This window comes from Dromiciops gliroides, chromosome 3 (assembly GCF_019393635.1).
Source record: "Dromiciops gliroides isolate mDroGli1 chromosome 3, mDroGli1.pri, whole genome shotgun sequence".
NCBI lineage: Eukaryota > Metazoa > Chordata > Mammalia > Microbiotheria > Microbiotheriidae > Dromiciops > Dromiciops gliroides.
This window is the reverse complement of record NC_057863.1, coordinates 529,276,192-529,297,003: the sequence shown is the minus strand read 5'-3', so window position 1 is coordinate 529,297,003 and position 20,812 is coordinate 529,276,192. Positions and strand designations below refer to the sequence as shown.

General features: G+C 35.8%; 1 protein-coding gene across 1 annotated transcript in view; it reads right to left on the bottom strand.

Annotated features, from left to right (window-relative positions):
- ATM (ATM serine/threonine kinase) overlaps window positions 1–20,812 on the bottom strand; it is a 131,751-nt gene that overhangs the window by 91,712 nt on the left and 19,227 nt on the right. Inside the window, 13 exon segments of the mRNA XM_043998900.1 lie at window positions 1,614–1,769; window positions 1,877–1,959; window positions 3,720–3,919; window positions 4,719–4,887; window positions 6,098–6,187; window positions 8,220–8,345; window positions 9,310–9,435; window positions 12,137–12,362; window positions 12,578–12,673; window positions 14,945–15,139; window positions 15,616–15,987; window positions 17,807–17,976; window positions 18,730–18,893. Of these exon segments, the coding sequence (XP_043854835.1) occupies window positions 1,614–1,769; window positions 1,877–1,959; window positions 3,720–3,919; window positions 4,719–4,887; window positions 6,098–6,187; window positions 8,220–8,345; window positions 9,310–9,435; window positions 12,137–12,362; window positions 12,578–12,673; window positions 14,945–15,139; window positions 15,616–15,987; window positions 17,807–17,976; window positions 18,730–18,893 (2,173 nt within the window).

Here is a 20,812-nt window from a genome sequence, read left to right as displayed (position 1 = left end):
TATTCTTCACTGCTGGAACTATGACCAAATTTCTGAATGAAAGAAAGCTAAAACAATTACCAAATAAATTTGATGACAGTACAATTCATGCAATGTCATAGTTCAATCATCTCTCTCTCTCTCTCTCTCTCTCATGAAAATATACACACACACGCACACACACATATCCAAATATAAGTCTATTTTTAGACCCAATCTCTCCTGAACTCCAGTTTGTTACTAGACAGCTCCACCCAAGATGTTCCATGGACATCTCAAACTGAACAGACCCAAATAGAACTTATATTTCCCCCCAAATCATTCATCTTCCAAAGTTGCTCATTTCTGTTGACAGCACCACCATCCTTCCAATCACCCAGGGTTGAAAATCTGGAGTTACCACTAACTCTTCCCACTTTCTCTGCTCCATATCACTAACTGATGCCTACCACATCACTAACAATACTTGATGTCTCTCTAGTCATACTATCTTTTCCCTGGTTCAGGTCCTGGACTACTGTAACATCCTCCCCAGCACTAAGGCTTTTCCCTTTCCAATCCATTCTCTATTCAGCAGAAAAATGTCAGTATTCCTATTCAGGAAAATTGAAGAATTTCTCATTATTTTTAGGATGACACAAAAAAAGCCACTACCATTCCAGCTCATACCAATGTTTCTAGACTGATTTCACACTACTCAACAATCCTACAATCCAACAAAACTGGCTACTTAGTATTCCTTGTAAAAACCATTCTCTCTTCCACATCCTGTACTCAGGATAGTCTGTACTCAGACCAGAAAAACTCTTCCTCATGTCTACTTTTTCAAATTCCTAGCTACCTTCAAAGGTTCGGTTTAGGTGCTGTCTCCTCCACAAAGACCCCCCTATTCTCCATAATTTCCTATCGCTCTTCCCCAAATATATGTGTTTAAGTACAGGTGTGCATATATTTAGTTATTTTTATACACTTTGTTTTCCTCCAGAAGAATATAAGCTCCTTAAGGCCAGAGACGATTTTCTTTCATCTTTGTATCCCCAGAAATTAGTACTATGCCTTGGGCATCACAAGTGCTTAATAATCGCTTATTAACTTAAATTTCACTCATCAATAACTAGTATTGATCTTTATATGCTTTATTTGGCTACTGTCACTGATAGTTAAGACATTGTCCAAACATGGTAGTGTCAAGAAGGCTAGATATGTAGACAGAAGACCTGGATTTAAATCCCAACCAACACTACTTATTTGATGTTGGGCAGGTCATTTAACCTCTCTGAGCCTCAGTTTCCTCGCCTGTAAAATAGTGGGGAAGAAACAGATAAACACTGAGGTCACTTCTGACTCTAAATCTTTTATCCTATGATCCTTACACGTGAAAGTATAATTGATTTTAAAATTCCAAAACTTATATACTAAATCTACTTTAAAAAAAAATCCAAATAACCAGAAAGAAGTTCTTCAAGGTGAAGGGGAAAAGGGGGAAGAAGTGGAAAATACACAAACTGAATGTCTATCAGTGGCTGAAATAAACTATTTTGCAAAAAAAAAAAAAGTAACATATTAATGCAATAATCCCCATTTACAATCAGAGATAGGAAAAAGCCAGAATTGTTCCATAAGTTTATACCTACCAAAAAGCTCCTATGACTGTTAGAAACTGTCCTTGAGCATTCCTTGTATTTTCCACATCTGAACTACGTTGGCCCAGATTTGTTATTATTGGAAGAGTATGGCTTAAGATTGCTCTGCAAACATCTTGGTCACGACGATACAAAGAACACACATTGCTATGTTATGTTGTTTAAAAGAGAAAAAGAAAAATCATAAATATAGTCAAAAATAACAACAAATGGATAAGTTAAAGTGAATTTGATTTGTGGATTCAATTTCTTACGAAAGAGGCTTCAGAAGTTCAAAAACTTCTTCCATTGGCAAAGGGTATTCTTCAACTGGAAGTTCCTTTAAAAGCACCAGGTACTAAAGTACAATGAAAAAATGTTTTTATGTATTTTATGTAAGACAGAAATATATGTAAAATGTCTTTGTGTAAATGTCTTTAAAGTAAATGTGTCTAAAAGTAAATGCCTTTGTGGAGACATGGAAAAATGAAGATTTAATGTTGCACTTATACACTATTCCCATAGAACAAATTATGCTCGAGGCCAACGCATGGTCACCACAATAGGGGCCAAGGGTATATATAGTATAAAAAGCAGAAGATTTGGATAAGACTTCAGTTCACTCCCCATCTTACACTTTCTACCAATTCAACTCTAGGTAAGTCACTTTGCATGTAGGAGCTTTAGTTATCTGTATAATCAAAGGGTTGAACTAGATGATGTCTGAGGTCCCTTCAAACACTATGATCCTATGAACAACTAACTTTTATAAATAAAGTCATTAAAGTTTATGAAACAATTTCCTCACAAAAACTGATAGGGTAGCACCAGTGTTACTAACCCAATTTTACAGAGAAGTTCAGTAGTCTAGGTTTACTTGGCTAGCAAGGGATTTCTCCTTACAAGGCTAGGGTTCTACACAACCTTGCTCAATGAATCCAGAAAAAGGAAATGGACAAAATAGAAGCCATATATACTCTTCAAGTCTTTCTGACACTAAATTAGCTGCTTTAGAAGCTTTGGGAAACATACAAACTGTTTTCACAAACACAGGATAGCAGTAAATAAATGACATAAAGCCAGGTATGTTAGAATTCAGTATATGTTTCGTATTCAACAAAGAGTCTAAAAGCAAGAGTTCACCACTGTGGGTCCATGATCTGCAGAAAGATTTCAGGGAGTCTGAACTTGGTAGCTTTTTGTTTCCTTAGCAATACTATGTATTCTATTTTATATATTTAAAAACAATATTCTGAGAAGGGGTCCAAAGGTTTGGCCAGACTGCCAAAGAAGGTACATGATACAAAAGAGATGAAGAATTCCTAGTCTAAAGCAAAGCTTCTTATATTTTGGGTCTTGACGGCATATGGGGTCGCATAACTGAATGTGGGGGTCACAAAAAATTGGGCAGCAAATGTTTGATTTGTATACCGATTTTATATACCTGGGGTTGCATAATAATTTCTTGGGAGAAAAAGGGTCACAAGTGGAAAAAATTTAAGAAGACTTGGTCTAAAACATCACATATATTTAGGTTTTGTTTTGTTTTTGTGGGGCAATGAGAGTTAAGTGACTTGCCCAAGGTCACACAGCTAGTAAGTGTCAAGTGTCTGAGGCCAGATTTGAACTCAGGTCCTCCTGAATCCAGGGCCAGTGCTTTATCCACTACGCCACCTAGCTGCCCCCTGTTTTAAAGGCATTTTAAATGGAGAAGCTTTTTTTGTTTTGTTTTGGTTTGGTTTTGGTGAGGCAATGAGGATTAAGTGACTTGCCCAGGGTCACACAGCTAGTGTCAAGTGTCTGAGTCCGGATTTGAACTCAGGTTCTCCTGAACCCAGGACCAGTGTTTTATCCACTGCGCCGCCTAGCTGCCCCCAAAGCTTTTTTTTTTTAAACAAACAATTCTATTTTTATTTCTCTGGAAGCAATTGTCCACCAACAATGCATGTGTGTGTGTGTGTGTGTGTGTGTGTGTGTGTGTGTGTGTGTGTGTGTGGTGTGTCTGTGTGTGTGTCTGTGTATGTGTGTGAGAGATTTATTAGACTTTTAGAATCAAAGATATACTGCAACAACTGGTAATAGAAAAATCTAAGACCTTTTCCACAAAACTTGACTTACCATGTGTAGGTGGAGGGATTTAGAAGTGTCTAGTATGCTTGGTTCAATTAACTTCAATAGCTCCCTCCTTATGTCTGATGCTCTAAAAGATACTGTATGGGATTGAGCTGTAGTTACACACATACACAAGAACTTTAGCATGTCCAGGAGAAGGAGATCTTGCTTTGTCAAATGTTCTTCAGCTAGGGGGCTTATTGCACCTAAAAACAAATATGCTGACTCAGTTTATGAAGAGAAAATTTCCTGAGTTCTCAAAATGAAAAAAAAAGAGCAACATTTCTGAAGTACTTATTCAGATGTATCTTTTTTAAAATCACCAACATATGACAAATGAAATTCTAATGCAATTGATTAAAACCTAGCATCTTCAGGATGGAAAGAGCATCATCATTAGAAACCAACATGCAGTGGCTAGAACTCAACCTATTGCCAAAAGGTGTGAGAATTGGAATGACACCCCCTGCTGGTAGGAACATTGTGAGCTCTGGCCTCAAAAGAGACCATGTAACTTTGGTGTCCAGAAGTTGTGTCTGCTATCTGGGAGTCCTGTTAATTAGGGTTACCAGCCAATTAGCTTGGAACTGTGTGTGTGGACAGCCCTGTTTCCTGTTTCACAGGAGGCTTCTGGGAGGAGTGAGGCCTTTCATTTTCGGACTGCAGCTTATTGGGAGGACAGATGCTGGGCTCTCTTAGATAGTTATATGAAGTTTGCTTTTTATCCCTCTCTCTCTCTCTTCACTAACTTCTGATATACTTTAATAAATACTTAAAGTCTAAACTCTTGCTTCTAATTTAAGGTGACCACTCATTAGATTTTAGACATCATAGCTAAAATTTTAATGTTAGGCCCTTACAAAGGGTACAAGAAAATGGCAATTCCAATAACTAGTTTTACAAAAAGAACTGATAAAAACCAACACCAATCTCAATCACTACATTCTTTCTAGGGCAAAATCAGTAGGTAGGAAGAATAAAAGGTAATATTAAGTATCTACTCACCAAATGTATTTTGTACCTCTCCAGATTCATTTGCATTACTAATATTAGTGTCATCAGATTCAAAAAGGTTTATGGTTGATGGATCCTCTACCTCCATTAGATTTCTGTCGACATCATCTTCTATGAATTCTACTTCTCCAGAATCAAATGGTCGTTTAGTAAAGGATGCCTTCAAAGAACAGAAATTATTTTGCCCTACTAGATACTGCTTCTGACAAAAAGCTGCTTATCAGTTTAAAGAGAAAAAACAAAAATCTTCCATATCCAGATAAGAATGTTAACTTCTTTTTGATATGCAAATAAAATGTTAATTATCCCTGCTTTCACTCCAACACTTGAATGATGAAATTGATATAAATGAACAAACTTTTCTAACAGCCTGTAAAATAAAAATGCAAGGCTGATTGCTTCAGCTAAAAATAGATGACATATATCAATATAAAGATATTTTGTTTTTAAGTGAGATGTAGCTACTCTAGACACTTGATTATCATTGGGAAAGTAAGAGAAATTAATTAGAGAAAACTTCTGCAAAAGGGAAATTTAATTGGGAACTTAATTATCTGCAAGAATACAAGATAGTATGTATGTATAGCTGATGAGACATCTTTCCTCCCATAGGCAAAGGCCCTAGAGTAGAACAGGAGGGAGGCAGGAAGGCTACACAGTAAAGAAGAAATAGGCATGTGCTTGGAGCTAGAAGCTTCAATTCTGTCTCTGACACATTAGTTGGATAACCAGGGAAAAAATCACTGAACTCTTTGAATCTTAGCTTACTCAGACAACTGTTATAAAGGTCAAAGGAGATCATACCTTTGAGAAACTCAAAGTTCAATATAAGTATCAGTTAATAGCATTATTACTTAGAATTAGATATTGGGGAAAACTTCTTGAACATGTGAATTACGGAATATTAAAAGGAATCAACTAAAGCTTAAAGAAGGAAAGTGGTTCACAATGGATCACAAAGCTATAAAGTATTAGTGGCATACACATACACACACAAAATAACCCCACTCAAATTTTCCTAAAGCTCTTTGGCCAAGATCTCCTGAATCCCTGGGCCTGCAATATATTTATTATCTACATGGAACAGTGTAAACTCCAAAAGCTTATTGTCTTATTTTGTATCACCAGTGCAGAGTGGGTGCTTCTGACTTGTTGAATTGAATTAGCAGACATGAACTCTTCTTTTTTTGGCATATTTTTATATATTTACGATTTAGATGCAGTCCTGAATGCAATAATCTGCATATCCTGGTGTAGGTGATCTCTTTAGAGAACTAAAATAAAATTAAACCTAACTTATATTCTAAAATAATACTCTAATAAGCCATATGTAAATTTTTTAGAGTCTTAATGATTGAAACCATACTTACTAAATTTATACAAATGTCCACAATGTCATTCATCAACTTTGATGTTAACAAACGCAGAAAAAGGCCAGATACAATCTTATTCGATTTGTGCTATTAGGAAAAAAAGGGGGAAATTTGCATCTGTTACAGCAAATTTGTACTTTTTCTGTTTTAAGAGAAAAAGTTATTTCTTCTGTATTATGAGTTCTCTACAAGATTGAGAGAATAAGGTGATAAATATGAAAGATTTCAATATTAAAGTTTATACAAATAAACTATATCCATACATATATATATATGCAACTCACTTCAAAAATAGTAAAAAACTCATTTATAAATAACTATGAGTAAGTGTATGTCCATCATCTATGTTTCACTGTACTTTTTCTTCATTCTACTATAGAAGCAGTCAAATATGTAAAAGCTATTGATTCTAAAGAACCCAATGAGATAATTCTAAAATCAATCCTGTTTCATTACCCCCATCCTTGCTCACAACAAAACTCACGATTACATGGCTAAAAATTCATGCTATTGATATACAGAGCAGTTATCTCAATACAGATCATTAATTGTCCAAAACATCTTTTCTACATTTATATTCTGGTCAATTTCAGCTAATTCCCAGTTATACTCCCGATAAAGCTGAAAATTACTCAGCAGTAATCTGATTTGACAACATGACTGAAGCCACCACAGGCAATGAGGCATAAACTACCAGTTCAGGTAGTAAGTTCAGTTCAGTTCTTGACTGGTCGCTGTAACCCTGGATAAGGCCAGGATTAAATAACTAAATAAATAAGATACTGACTGACTCTCAGAAGCAACAGTAACTGAGGCAAAAGCCCCTTAACAAAAAGAGAAGCAGAGTTCATCATTCCTTAATTACTTTTCTTAGGTGGAGGTTTGACCACAACACTGCCCTACTGCAAACTCCCCCTGGGTACCCTATCGCCTCTTTTTAAAACATAAACTACTCTGTTGGGCGTTTAAAGCCCTTCATAATTTGTCTCCAGTCTATCTTCCCAGGCTCAGTATCTATTCCTCCCTTTCCCAAACTCTACAGACCAGCCAAGTTACCCTTCCTGCTATTCTTCATACAAAGCACCCCATCACCCTCTTCCATGTCCTTGTCCTTCTGGCCATCCTCTATGCCTGGAATCCCTCATTTCCTTCAAGACACAATCCAAATGCTACTTTCTCCACAATGCCTTTTCTTTTCCCTTCAAATGCTAGTACCCTCCTTCCTCCCCCCACAGATTATCTTGTAGTGAACAACCTTGTATTTATTTTGTACTGATTCTCTACGTATGTGTGTATACAAATATATATACACATATATCTATAAATACACACATATATTTATCTACTCTGGATATACATAAATGTATATGTTCTCCCCCCACAAAATGTAGGTGGACATTGTTGGAGAGCAAGGATTATTTCATGTTTTTGTCTTTGTATCTACAGCACTCTCTTTATCTTTTATTTGTAGCCATAATTCTTGCTTTCTTCTCTCTTTACCTGGCCTTTCTACCCAAAACCCAGATAACCACTCATCAATCCACACAATGTTGACACATTCTGTAAAAGCGAAAGTTAGGAAGGAAACAAGATAACAGTCTTCAGAACTTTCCTTAACTGACAATATATCCTTTGATCTCAGATAATCTTTGCCTTTGCCCATGCCCAGACCTACCTTGCCCAACCTAGCCCTCCAGTCAGTTTAATCCATCTAATTCCAACAAAATTAAATACTAAGTACAATAAAGGTCCTGGAAGGCATATCTCTTATTCACCCTTCTGTTTCCCAAAAGGCCTCCCTATTGCCCTGTACATAGCAGGGACAAAATGAATGGCTGAAAAAAAATGCTACTTATGAAGAATCAATTGTGTACTTTATTCTGTGTAGAATTATCTCAGACAACTTAATAAAAAGGACAAAAACAGACTTTCAATATTGAAAATTGTTGTAGTTGCTTTATTCACTTACATCTAAAATGTATTTTTCCATTTAGTTTTTAATTGAATTTAAAATTTTGTGATAAAAAACAACTAAAATGCTAACAACCAATAGTCATCTAGATATTCCACACTGCTAAGGGAATTACAAAGTTAAAACATTAATCAAAAGGAATCTTACCTTTGTACAATTATACAAGTAGCTGGTACAAAGCAATATCATGGTCCTCAATGAACAAATTCTAGATTCTTCATTTATCTTACTTTTAAACAAAGTAATACTTTTTCCAGCACACTGCATCAGAGACTATTAAAGAATAGAAATGGAAAACAAAGCAAAACATACCAGAAACATTTCAAGTAAAATGCAGCAGCAGAAATCTAACTCTTTTTTGAAGAAGTCTCTGAATTTTTTGATAAAGATACATTAGGAAGTTCAACTTGATATCACACAATTAAAAATCATGAAGGGAAAAAATTGTGGAAAGGAGTCTATAGTACTTTTCAATTAAAATATAAACATGATAGTATCCAAAGAGGAATAAAAAAAAATAGTTGAGCCTTCACAGACCTTCGTGAAATCCATAAAAGAATGTTAATTAGGGATTATCACTGGGCATATGAACTTGATGATATAAATAAAAATATTAATCTGTTACTAGGTTTAATCAATTTCAAGTCTAAAAATTAAAGAAAAGACATTATATAAGTATACCCAAAGCTTGCACAAATGAATTAAGCAGTAAAGATTAGCCTAGACTTAGATAATTTCATTATATTTTTCCTCTAAGTAGAACAGAATAGATAATCACATACACAGGACCATATGGTCACAGGAACACAAATTTAGAAGTAGAAGGACCTCAGAGACCACTGAGTCTAAACTCACTGGACAGATAAAGAGCAATTAGTGGCACAGAAGACAGAAAACCAGGCCTGCAGTCAGGGAAACCTGAGTTCAAATCCAGATTCACACACTTACTAGTTATGTGACACTGGGTAAATTACTTAACCTTGGTTTGCCTCAGTTTCCTCATCTGTAAAATGCTAATAACAGCTCCTAGTTCAGAGCTGTTATGATCAAATGAGATGGTAACTGCAAAGTGCTTATCAATGCCTGGCATAGAGTAAATGCTTATAAATGTTAGCTACTATCATCATCATCATAAACAAATTTCTCAAATGCCATTTTCCTATCAAATAAATCAATTGTTCATGAAATAAATGCTATTAAAAATTTTGTCAAAAAAGTATTGACTTATATTTCCTACCTTGGCATTCTGGAACAATTTTGATTTATATGCATCTTCTTCAGATAATATACCCACATGACAATAGCAGCCAAGAACACCCACCAAAAGACTGGAACATCGGACTAGAGCTTCTGACCTTATAGTCTTGAAATAAACCAGAAGCACAAATATAAAATATGTTTCTGTTAATATGGCATTGTTCTGAATAGTTACTAAATGATTTTAAGTATCCTGTGACTATCTTTTAAATGAACTACTTTTATAGCTATAAGTAAATTATACTAAGTTTAAAAAATAGTGGCTTATCTTTGCGAATATTTTTTTAAATCTCCACAGTTGAAAGAAATTCTGATCCAAACATCTTAGACTCTAGCCTGCTCAATCAAGACAAAGAAACACACACACATGTTCTACTAGCCTAGCATTATATACACTGGTATTGCTACTTCACATTTCGACATGCTCCATGCAACACTTTTCCTCCTCAGCCTTGCACAGAGCTTTTCAAATCTAACATGGTGTACTTTGACTAGAGCCATTTTTGGGAGGGTGTGTGTGTGTAACATTCCTGTGTTAGACTGTAAACTCTAGGAAAACAAAAATTGGTTTTACTTAGGCCATTAATTCCCCTAATGCTTGGTGTAATAGACATTTAAATGATCATAGAACGAACAAAACAATTTCTAAATATTATCTTCCCTTTTTTTTCAAAAACAAACAAACAAAAAAAACCCAACAACTGTATTTATTTATTTATTTAGAGTTTTGAGTTCCAAATTCTCTCTCTCTCTCATTCTCTCACTTCCTACCCTTCCCCCTCCCTGAGGTGGTAAACAATCAGATATAAGTTATACATGTGCAATTATGTAAAATACTACCATATTAGTCATTTTATTATATATATAAATAAAACATTATCTTCTCTTACAGGAAAATTATCGTAGCATTAATGAGTTGTTTTTACTTATAATGAAGCAGAATTTAGAAACTAGACTGCATGACAATGAAATGTAAGTGGAAAAGTGCAGGGTTTCTATGAGCTTATTTTTCTCAGGCTTTTTAAATTGTAGGAATGAGGAAGCAGGCATATTACTCCTAAAGTTTTCTATTCTTCTTTCTGCCTTTTCCTATGTTCCCTGGTACTGAGTGGTCTGCAGATTTTGTGTCACAAAGATGGGGAAGAGATGAGAAATTATTTCTTCAATCTGGTTTCAGAATTCTCTTAAAAATGTAACTCTTTAAGTTTCCCATAGATACATCTTGACACTTCCTTCCAATTTACTACTTTTTTCCACCTCTTATCCCAGCCAATTCCTTTAGATTTCTTTTTCTGCTTTGCCATTATCAATCAACAAATCGTTCTTAAGCACTTACTATGTGCCAGCCATTGTGCTAGGCATTAAGTATATAAATACAAAAATAAAACAACTCCTGACTTCAGGGAACTTACATTCTACTGGGGATGACAACACATATATAAATAAGTATATCCAAAATAATTACAGGGTAAATTGGAAAGGGGCTGAGTTGGAGGTGGAGGGAGGATGCAATTGTCCACATAGCTCCTCCCTAGAACAATTAGATGGTTCAGCATCATGAACAGACATGGTTTTTAATAAATGGAAATAACATTTTAGGGGCAGCTAGGTGGCGCAGTAGATAGAGCACCGGCCCTGGATTCAAGAGGACCCGAGTTCAAATCCGGCCTCAGACACTTTATACACTTACTAGCTGTGTGACCCTGGGCAAGTCACTTAACCCCAATTGCCTCACCCCAAAAAAAAGGAAATAACATTTTAAAAGATACACCAACATCTGTTTTGCCACTGTACCCTAAGGACTACAGGACCTCTCCATGTGACATAGCTAAAACCTCCTCTATGTGCTGTCTCCCCCAAAAGAAGAGGCCCCAACACAGGAACTGTCTTGTTTTTCTGTTTGTACTCCAAACACTTAGAATAGTGTTTTCCCCATAGTAAGTACTTAATAAGTGCTTTTTCATTCATTCATTCTTCCTGTTACCATATTAATCTTCATAAAACATCGCTTAGATTATGCCACATAGCCAATCAAAAGTCTGGAAAGGTTGCACATTTTTTTCCCCAAAAGACTACTTGAATTCGGGAACTTCACACACTAAAGAAGATAACATTTGTAAAAAGTGTTCTGAAAATTTTAGAATGTTATATAATTGTTGTCTATTCTTCTTATCATTGTCATCATCATTATTATCATTAGTTCTCAAAGACCTAAATGGTTGTGCTATGGAAGAAGGCAGTTAGGGAAACTGAAGCGAGATGAATTCTGCATTCCTAATAATTGGAGTTGTCCAGTAGTTTAAAAAAAAAAAAAGCTGCCTCAAGAGAAGGGGGTGAATGACCACTTTTAATGCTTAAAAGTAGATCCTGCTCGGGGCAGCTAGGTGGCACAGTGGATAGAGCACCAGCCCTGGATTCAGGAGGACCTGAGTTCAAATCCGGCCTCAGACACTTAACACTTACTAGCTGTGTGACCCTGGGCAAGTCATTTAACCCCAATTGCCTCACTAAAAAAAAAAAAAAAAAAGTAGATCCTGCTCAGGTACCAGTTAGATTAAATGACTTCTAACTCAGAGATTCTGTGATTGTGGAACAGTCTAGCACAACACAAGTGCAACTTAATAATTGCTAGACTGTTTCCCCCCTCAGCTGCATTTCCTTTCCCTTAAAGATAGCATTTTCTTTATACCATTGATTCTTTCCTCTACAATCTTTCCTACTCAGGGCCCCCCAAAAAACACTCTGTAACCCAATGTGAAAAAAAATAATCTGTCAAAGTTACAGATTTAAATATCCTTAACTCTCACCTCAAAGGAATAATTATTTAGAAACTGTTCAGACAATCCCAGAAGATAGCGATCTAGTGTTTCTTTTAGATTCTGATGGACAGAAAGTCCAGCACTAGTAGGGATTTTTTCAGGGGCAACATCCATCATATTGGTACAAAAATCCATCTGGTCAAAAGTTGTCTGAAGGTACAGCTCTTCTACTTCTAAGAATGTAGGCTCCACTTTGTCTTTTTGATGCTGCTCACTGTAAGAAAATAAGGCCTTAGTTTTATAGTTAGGCTATCATAAACAAATAGACCTTTAAATACCAAAATAATAGAGATCTCTATCACTTGATAGCAAGGAAAATCTTCACAGTTGGGAAGTGCTCAATAAATGAATTTTACATTTAATAAGAGGCAGTTCAAATTACATTAGAATTCTGTTCCAGGCAACACAAAAATTTCTTAATTTACATACCATTTAAACACATGTTGGAAAAAATCCATTGCCCCTTTACAATGCTTCATGGTGAGACTCACAAGAATTGACTCCAGGGCTAAATGAGGAAAATCGCTGTGAAGAAGAAGTTTTGCACTTGAGTTTAATAAATACATAAGTCCTGCCTCTATGCAAGCAAAGGAGAGAGATAGAAAGAAATGCAAGCACGAAATCCAAAATAAGAAAAAGGAAAGAATGGTGTAAAAGGAACAGCTAGACAACCAGTTTTGTTAATCTGTCAAGTCTTTAAAGAGAAGCAATGAAAAATAAGCCTAGAAAGATAGGCTGAGGCCATACACATTTTAAGGGCTATACGTGCCAAGCAGAGGGAGGAATCTCTGTTAGCCTTGAGGAAACAGGGAGCCTCTGGAGTATCCTGAACAGAGATGGGAAAGACATGATCAGTGTTTTAGGAATATCAATTTGGCAGTTGAGTAGACAAAGGGTTGGAGAGGGGAAAGATGGGAGATAGGGAATTTAAATTATGGCACTGTGAGGCAAGAGAAGGGTAAGGGATGCTCTAGAGACAGAATTTACAAGACTAGATACTAATTAAATAGGGGAGGGGAGGGGGGCAAAAGAGTGAAGAATTGAGAAGGACTCTAAAAATCTGAATCTCAATGACTCAGGATGGTGGTATCCTCAAAAGAAATATGATAGATGGAGTAAGGAAAGGAAGGGAGAATGACATAATGGGTGCTATTTTGCACATAGTGTACTTGAGATACCTATAAGCAAAGACCTAACTGCCACTTATACCTCTTAAAATTCCTAGCTTCCTTCAAGGCTCAGCTCAAGCACCATCACTTGGGGACCTATTCTAATTCCCCTTGGTTATGAGTGCACTCCTATTACATTACTTTATATTTACTCACCTGTACATGTTATTTCCCCTACAGAATGTAAGCTCCTTGGTTGCTTTTCAATTACAACTCTGTATTGCTATTGCCTAATACAATAAAACATATTAAGTATTGCCTACTATAAATAAATACATATTCAAGTTCAAGACAAGCCTTTCAAACATTATTCCTGGATGGTAATTATCACTTAATTACTTTATTACTTCTATGCAGAAGACTCCAAACATATATATATATATATATATATATATATATACCCAGCTCTAACCTCTCTCCTAAGCTCCAGTCATACATCTCTGTCTACTAGATGTTTCAAATTGGATATCCCAGAGACATCTCGAAACTCAATATGTCTACAACTGAAATCATCCAATTTCCCCAAAACTCAGGGCTCTTACAAATTTCTCTATTTTTGTTGAAGAAATCACCATCCTCTAAGCTACCCAGGTTTGTAACCTTGGCATTATCTTGTCTACTCCCTCTACTTTTGCCCACATATCCATTCAGCTGCCACATCTTGTTTTTATCTCAGCAACATCTCTCTTCCCTACATTTCTCTTTACTTTTTAATCTACTCTCAAAACCACCATCCTAACCTGTAGTTCAAGCCCTCAACACTTCTAACCCAAGACTACTGCAATAAGCTAATTGGCCTCCTTGCCTTAAATTTCTTTATTCCAAACTACACCCCACGGAGATGAAAACATGATTTTCCTAAAGTACAGATCTGAACACATCACTTCCCTATTCAACAAACCCCAGTGACTCTCTATTTCCTTTAATATCAACTATAAATTCTTCTGTTTAACTTTTAAAGCCCTTTATGATATGGGCACAACTTTTTTTTCTAGCTCCGTTACACATTACTCTATTTTGTGGTCCAGCCAAACTGTTCTTCACACATTCCACCTCCCATCTTCCTATCTTTGCCATGGCTGCCACCACACCTCTCTACCCCACATCTGGACTGTATCTCCTCCTCACTACCACTGCTTAGAATCCCACGGTTGTTATTCCCCAGACTCTGAGCTAATGCTACCATCTTCATGACACTGTTCCTCATCCCCTCAACTGCCAGCTCCCTTCTCTGTTGAAATTTAACTTGTCTTTATTTTTGAATATACATGTTGTCTCTTCCAATATAATAACATACGCTCCTTGAAGGCAAGGATTATTTCAATTTTGTCTCTGTATCTCCAGCATCTAACATGGTAAACACTTTTAAAAGCCTGTTGATCAATGGTAAAGGCTTAAACTGCTTTACTCCTACTTTTAAGGCTTATGATTATCATAGAGCAAAAATATGCCTATGAATGTTAAAATGTAATGTGTATACCCCATATCTGATAGCTTACTGCCCCAGGGAGGGGAGAGGGGAGGGAGGGATAAAAATTGGAACCCAAAACTATAAATAAAAATACTTATTACTTTAAAAAATTTTAAAAATAAAATGTAATACAGCTTTCTTCTTAAGAGAAATTACCTGCAAAGAACTGGAGGTAGCTCTGTACTTTCTTCCATGTCATCTTCTAACTGATAGAACAGCAGCCATTTCATAATTAATTCTTTTATTGAGTAACTTTGATTTATTTCACAAATACTCTGATCCATTCCTACTTTTGACATCTCTGGAACTGTGCAGGAGGTCAAGGCTAATGACAAACAACACACTGCAGGACTTAAAGAAAGAGACAACTTATTTTAAAGAGAATGCAATCATTAGATGTTAGAGGAACATAAATATATTCCTTGGCAAATTACTTAAATCTTAATATATAAAATCTTATACATCTTGGTTTTGAGCTATCTCAAATTATAAGATCCATGATATTGAATATCATGATTTCCAGGAAATAAATTAGATTTTATTATTCTTAGAACTCAAGATAACATAGAAGATTGAGGATTACTATCTGAGTAAACAAGCAACAAATTGTAAGTTCGATCCAATAGTCAGAAGAAATTCTGCACCTTTGCAACAACAATCTCTTTACCTTTGTTGAAGTCAAAATCACATTATTATGGTTATAGTGACTTTTCACAGTAAAGAAAAGTTCAAGAGAAAATTCTCAAGTGAAACTAAAGGTATATTATTATATTATATCATTACATAATCCTAAATTTAGAAATAGAAGTATAATATACTATAATTACCAAGAAGGTCTACAAGCTGATCCTATAAATATCTTCCACAGTTCCCTGTCAACTTCAACCAAACTTCCCTGAATTATGGCACCAAGTAAGGCAAAGTTTTCAGCTTGTATTTGTTCAGAACTTATACTGCGAAAGGTAATAGACCAAATTTTATTCCAAAGTTTCAGGAGATCTGACTTCTGTGAGATTTCCAGATCCAATTTCTTGCCTTGACACAATGCAAGTTCGATGAGGCATCTTAACACATATGGAATACGTTCCCCTCGTCGCTGCTGGGATAGGAGCTGGTGTAGTATCATTAATAATGGTGCAAGCTCATTGTTTGGAAGACTTGCAGGATACTTTGCTATTAACTGTGTTGCAATCTGTAACCTTAAAAAAGAAAAGGCAATATTATTAATTTGAAAAATGCATATTTTTAATAATAGTAAGGGGCAGCTAGGTGGTGCAGTGGATAGAGTACGGGCCCTGGATTCAGGAGGACCTGAGTTCAAATCAGTCTCAGACACTTTATACACTTACTAGCTGTGTGACCCTCGGCAAGTCACTTAACCCCAATTGCCACACACACACACACACACACACACACACACACAAATAGTAAGAGCAAACACATATATTACCAAGTGTTTTACAAAATATTTTATCACAGAGTATTTCATTTGATCTGCACAACTCTATGAAGGAGGCAATAATTATTTTATAGATGAGGAAACAGGCAGAGAGAAATTTTAGTTAAGGGTAAGATTCATCACTGCTTCTCTGAATTTGCCCATTTGATAATGTGCCCACTTACCAAATTACTTTATGTTTATTATGCATTTAGGTTGTATTGACTTATTTGCATACATGTTTTTTCACTAAATAGAATGCAAGCTCCTTTAAGAGAAGGGCAGTTTGTTTCAGTTTTTCATCCTAGTACCTGGCACAAGAACAATGCTTAATAGATGAGGGTTGAATAAATGAACTTCATTTGAGCTTCACATTATCCCTAAAAATAAAGTGATATTATCACTATTATACTGAAAAGGAAACCGTAGCTAACAAGCTTAATGTCTTGTCCATGGCATATGGCTACTAAATATGAGACATGGGATTTGAAACTATATCTTCTTATTCCATTTGCATCACTAGTAGTGATGTAGTGATGTAGTGCAGAAGCACTACACCAAACTCCCAAGAAATAGTCCTCCAAATTAAAAAAAAATTTTAAGTTGTTTTTCCTTTAACTTCTAACTTAGTACACTAACTTAATGCCCAGAAAAAAGAATGGAAGGATCAAATCAAAGCTCAGGGCAACAAGTCTACTACCTTAATTCATCTGGCCTCAGGTCTTTGAGGCCCCTTTAAAGCTTTTCAGTTAAATCAAGAATCTTTAATTAAATGCCAATTATATCAAGGCACTATACTAGGTGTTAAAGATAAAAGAGGAAAAATACAATAGCCCCTGCACTCAAAGAGATTACATTTTATGGCAATGATACCATGTATACAGAGATAAATAAAACCAAAATAATTTGAAGAGGAAGAGATTTTTTTCTCCTATCTGCAATGTTTTCACAGATACCTACACATTAATTATGGTGGTTGGAAATGTTAAAAACCCAGGTTAAAAAAAAAGACAATTAGATACTTTATAGCTATGTAACTTTTGGCAAGTCATTAACCTCTGTTTACTTATTTTCCTCATCTGTAAAAAAGGGGTAATAGCATCTACCTCCCAGGATTGCTGTATCAAATGAGATATATGAAAAAATGCTTTAGCACAATGTCTAGTACATAGCAGGCTATTTATGTACATAAATACTAGCTATTATTATTCTTATTAAGATTAAAAGGGTACCTATCTACAAAAAAAATTACACATATAGCCTACTCCTCTAAGAGGAGATACCTACCAAAAAATAGAAAAACCTGGATGGTTCTATCTACCAAAGATAGAACAGCACTGCATTCGAAAGTTGGCATATTTAGCTTGCAAAGCTAATAAATTAGTTTACAAACAATAGATAAAAAACTTAGGCACTATAGACTAATAAGTGGCTTTCACAACAAGACTATAACTGCTCACTTTGACGTTTTAAAGCAATTTTATAGAAATTGGGCTAGTCTTTTAAATAAAACTATTAATAATACCAAAAATGGGACTAAGGAAAAGAGTGAACAAGAAAAGAAGATTTAGGTACTTTACCAAGGCACAAGGTCAAAATCATTCTGTGACTTCTGAAGGTAATCTTTAATAACGTCCCAGCCTAATTCTATTTTCCTCCTTTTGTTTGGTGTACTGCTACTACAAAAACCTCTTGATGAAGTGGCATAAGACTGAGAGATTTCTAGGACTCTGGTATCTTCACCGAAGACCTGTTTTAAATGAAAAGTCATACGATGAGAATAGGTTTTTTTCTTCACGTCAGCTTTTAGAAAAAGCTAGCTAATAAAGTAAGGTTAAAAAAAAACAACACTTCCCAAATGGAGGAAAAATAGAAGCTGTAGGCCAAGAGCAAATACATAATTATGATATTTCAAACATATATGATAATCTTAGAAAAACGAGAAACATTTTTAATCCAACACTTTTACTATGCTGGATAGTACCTATGGAACAGCCAGATAAGTGAAAAATTACCAAAGAACATTAAACTAACAGAAAATAAAGATATCTCTAATAGAGCAAAATGACAAAGTTTTTTGAGGAATGATTTTTTAAAATAAAAAAAATCTTAATAGCAGTTACACTTCTTCACAGTAAGCTGACTCATGTTTTTAACAAAAAGTTCTATGTGGAAAGCAGAGTTAAAGATAACCTTGTCTTCTACAAACCATGTTATTGGAAAATATAAGAGTGTAAATACCAACAAGAGACCTTCAAACTGTTTACTGATCTGAACAGGGAAAGGAATAGCCTAGAATCACCACCTAAGGAATATTTGGAAAGAAGTTATTGCAAAGAAAACATCAGCTATTCAAGACACACTGAATAGATGAAGGAAACATGAAACACCATATTCAGAATAATTTTATGTCTCTTTCTCACAAGAATATAGGTGAAAATATGATGAAAATTTAACAGGGAACAGTATGACCAAAAAAGTATCATAATAAGAGCTACTATACCTGGTGACAAACATCTACCATTAGTTCAACCAAGTTTTCTTTGACAGCAATATTTCGACATCCAGAAGAATATTTTCCTCTGCTTCCTATATGACTTATCTCATTCAGTAGTAGATCATATAAGCTGTACAAGATACTTTGCCATTTTGCAGATTCGTAAGCTCCTATTTACAAGAATAAAAAAACTATAATTTCTACTCAGTTCCATTTTCAACTGCCAACAACTAAAAAGGTATTTACATATAGATACATACATATATGTATAAATGGGTATATCTGTATATCTATCTATGTTGCTATATTCAAAGACAAACAAGGGATTCTGACACCTTCACTTCCAAACTTGACTTTTCTATCACCTATCTCTCAGAGTTATTGTGAGAATGAAGTGCTTTAAAGTGCTTTATAAAGTGCTTTAAAAAATATTATATAAATGCTATCTACTTCCAAATTATTATTTCCTGGATATACTACCGTCACCTCAACTTATCTAATCTTAAAGTCATTACCTTCTTCAACACTTCTGTCAATCAATTTCCACCAACAGTTCCCTTCTCTAACATGATAGTGCCTTTACTATAGTGCCTGGTACACAGCAGAAGCTCCATACATGGTTGCTGAACTGAAGTGAATCAATGACATAATATCCTAGTCTCCTAGCTTAAAAAAATTCAATGGTTACCTGAGCTTGAGCTAACAACCAATACGTTTTTATGGTGAGATTCTTTGATTTGTTTACTCATTTTTGTAGCCTATTTTCTGACTTCAGACAACGTCTGAAGGTAGTAGTTAGATTGAATGATAGTCCACAGGTCATGGCTTGGAGTCTGGAAGACATGAGTCCAAATCTAATCTCAGATATTTACTGGCTGTGTGACCCTGACCAAGTCACTTAATGAATGCCTCAGTTTCCTCAACTGTAAAATGGGGATAATAACAGCACCTACATCCCAAGGTTGCAGGGATCAAATGAGATAATATTTGTGAAGTCCTTAACATGGTCCCTGACTCTAAGTAGGCACTTAGTAAAGTCATATTTTTTATTTTTGATGTTAGGGCAGGCTCTGAATAGTTCTGGGCTGGTCTTGTTGTTTTGTGGGTATTCAGGGTTATGTTATTCCAAGACTGCAGGGTCAGCTCTGGCTGAAAAGCTGCAAGCTTTCAGGGCTCCCAAAGTAGTCTGAGCCAAGGCAAACTGTGATTGCTGCCCTCTTGGTCTTAGCTCTACAGGTTCCTGACCTGATTATGGTTATGAGCAACATTAGACTTGCTGCTGGACTCAGTCCCTGTCAGCCAGCTAGAAACTCTGCTGGTTCAGAATGACAGAAGTGTGGGCTCCCTCCCCTTTGGTCTGGGAATTCAACTTAGGTTATTCCTCTACAAACTTCAGACTGGGCTAGAAGATGGAACTGAGTTCCATCTATGCTCCTGGGTATAAACCACACTGCAAACCCTTGCTTCTGAACTTGCTCTATTCTCAGTACACTGCCTATGGTTAGCAACTCTCACCACAATGAGCACCCTGGTCCTCATCTCAGTTCACCCTGTATCCGTGACTTGGAACTGTGTATGGAAAACAAAGCTGTGAATGGTAACTATTTCCAATGCAGTTACCAGATATACACCTGGGACCTCCTCTTGCCCTGGTGCCCAGCCTCTCTCTAAGCAGTGGAGTGCTCCACACAACTGCTCCTGGACACACCCCTTCTTCAGCATCCACAGATTTCTCTATCTCCCTGTGAAAAACTAGGATGGAAAAATAACTCACTGTGACTCTTTTTTTTCCTTAAATGTCCCCATCAGGATTAGGTATAGCCTTTTTTTCTTGATCTGTTTGAATATATGGGGGTAGAGTTCATGGTATTACTTTCAGCTACTCCACCATCTTGGACCCATCTGCTATCAATTCTTCCTTCAGAATATTCCCATTATTTCTTCCCAGGCTCTCATTGTTTCACATCTCAAAATTAACCACCGCAAAACTACCCACTTTGGTCCATTTTCTCTCCAAACCAACCTCCATACCACTGTCAGACATAGAACCTAAAGCACTGTTTTGCCAAGTCATTCCCCTGATTAAGAA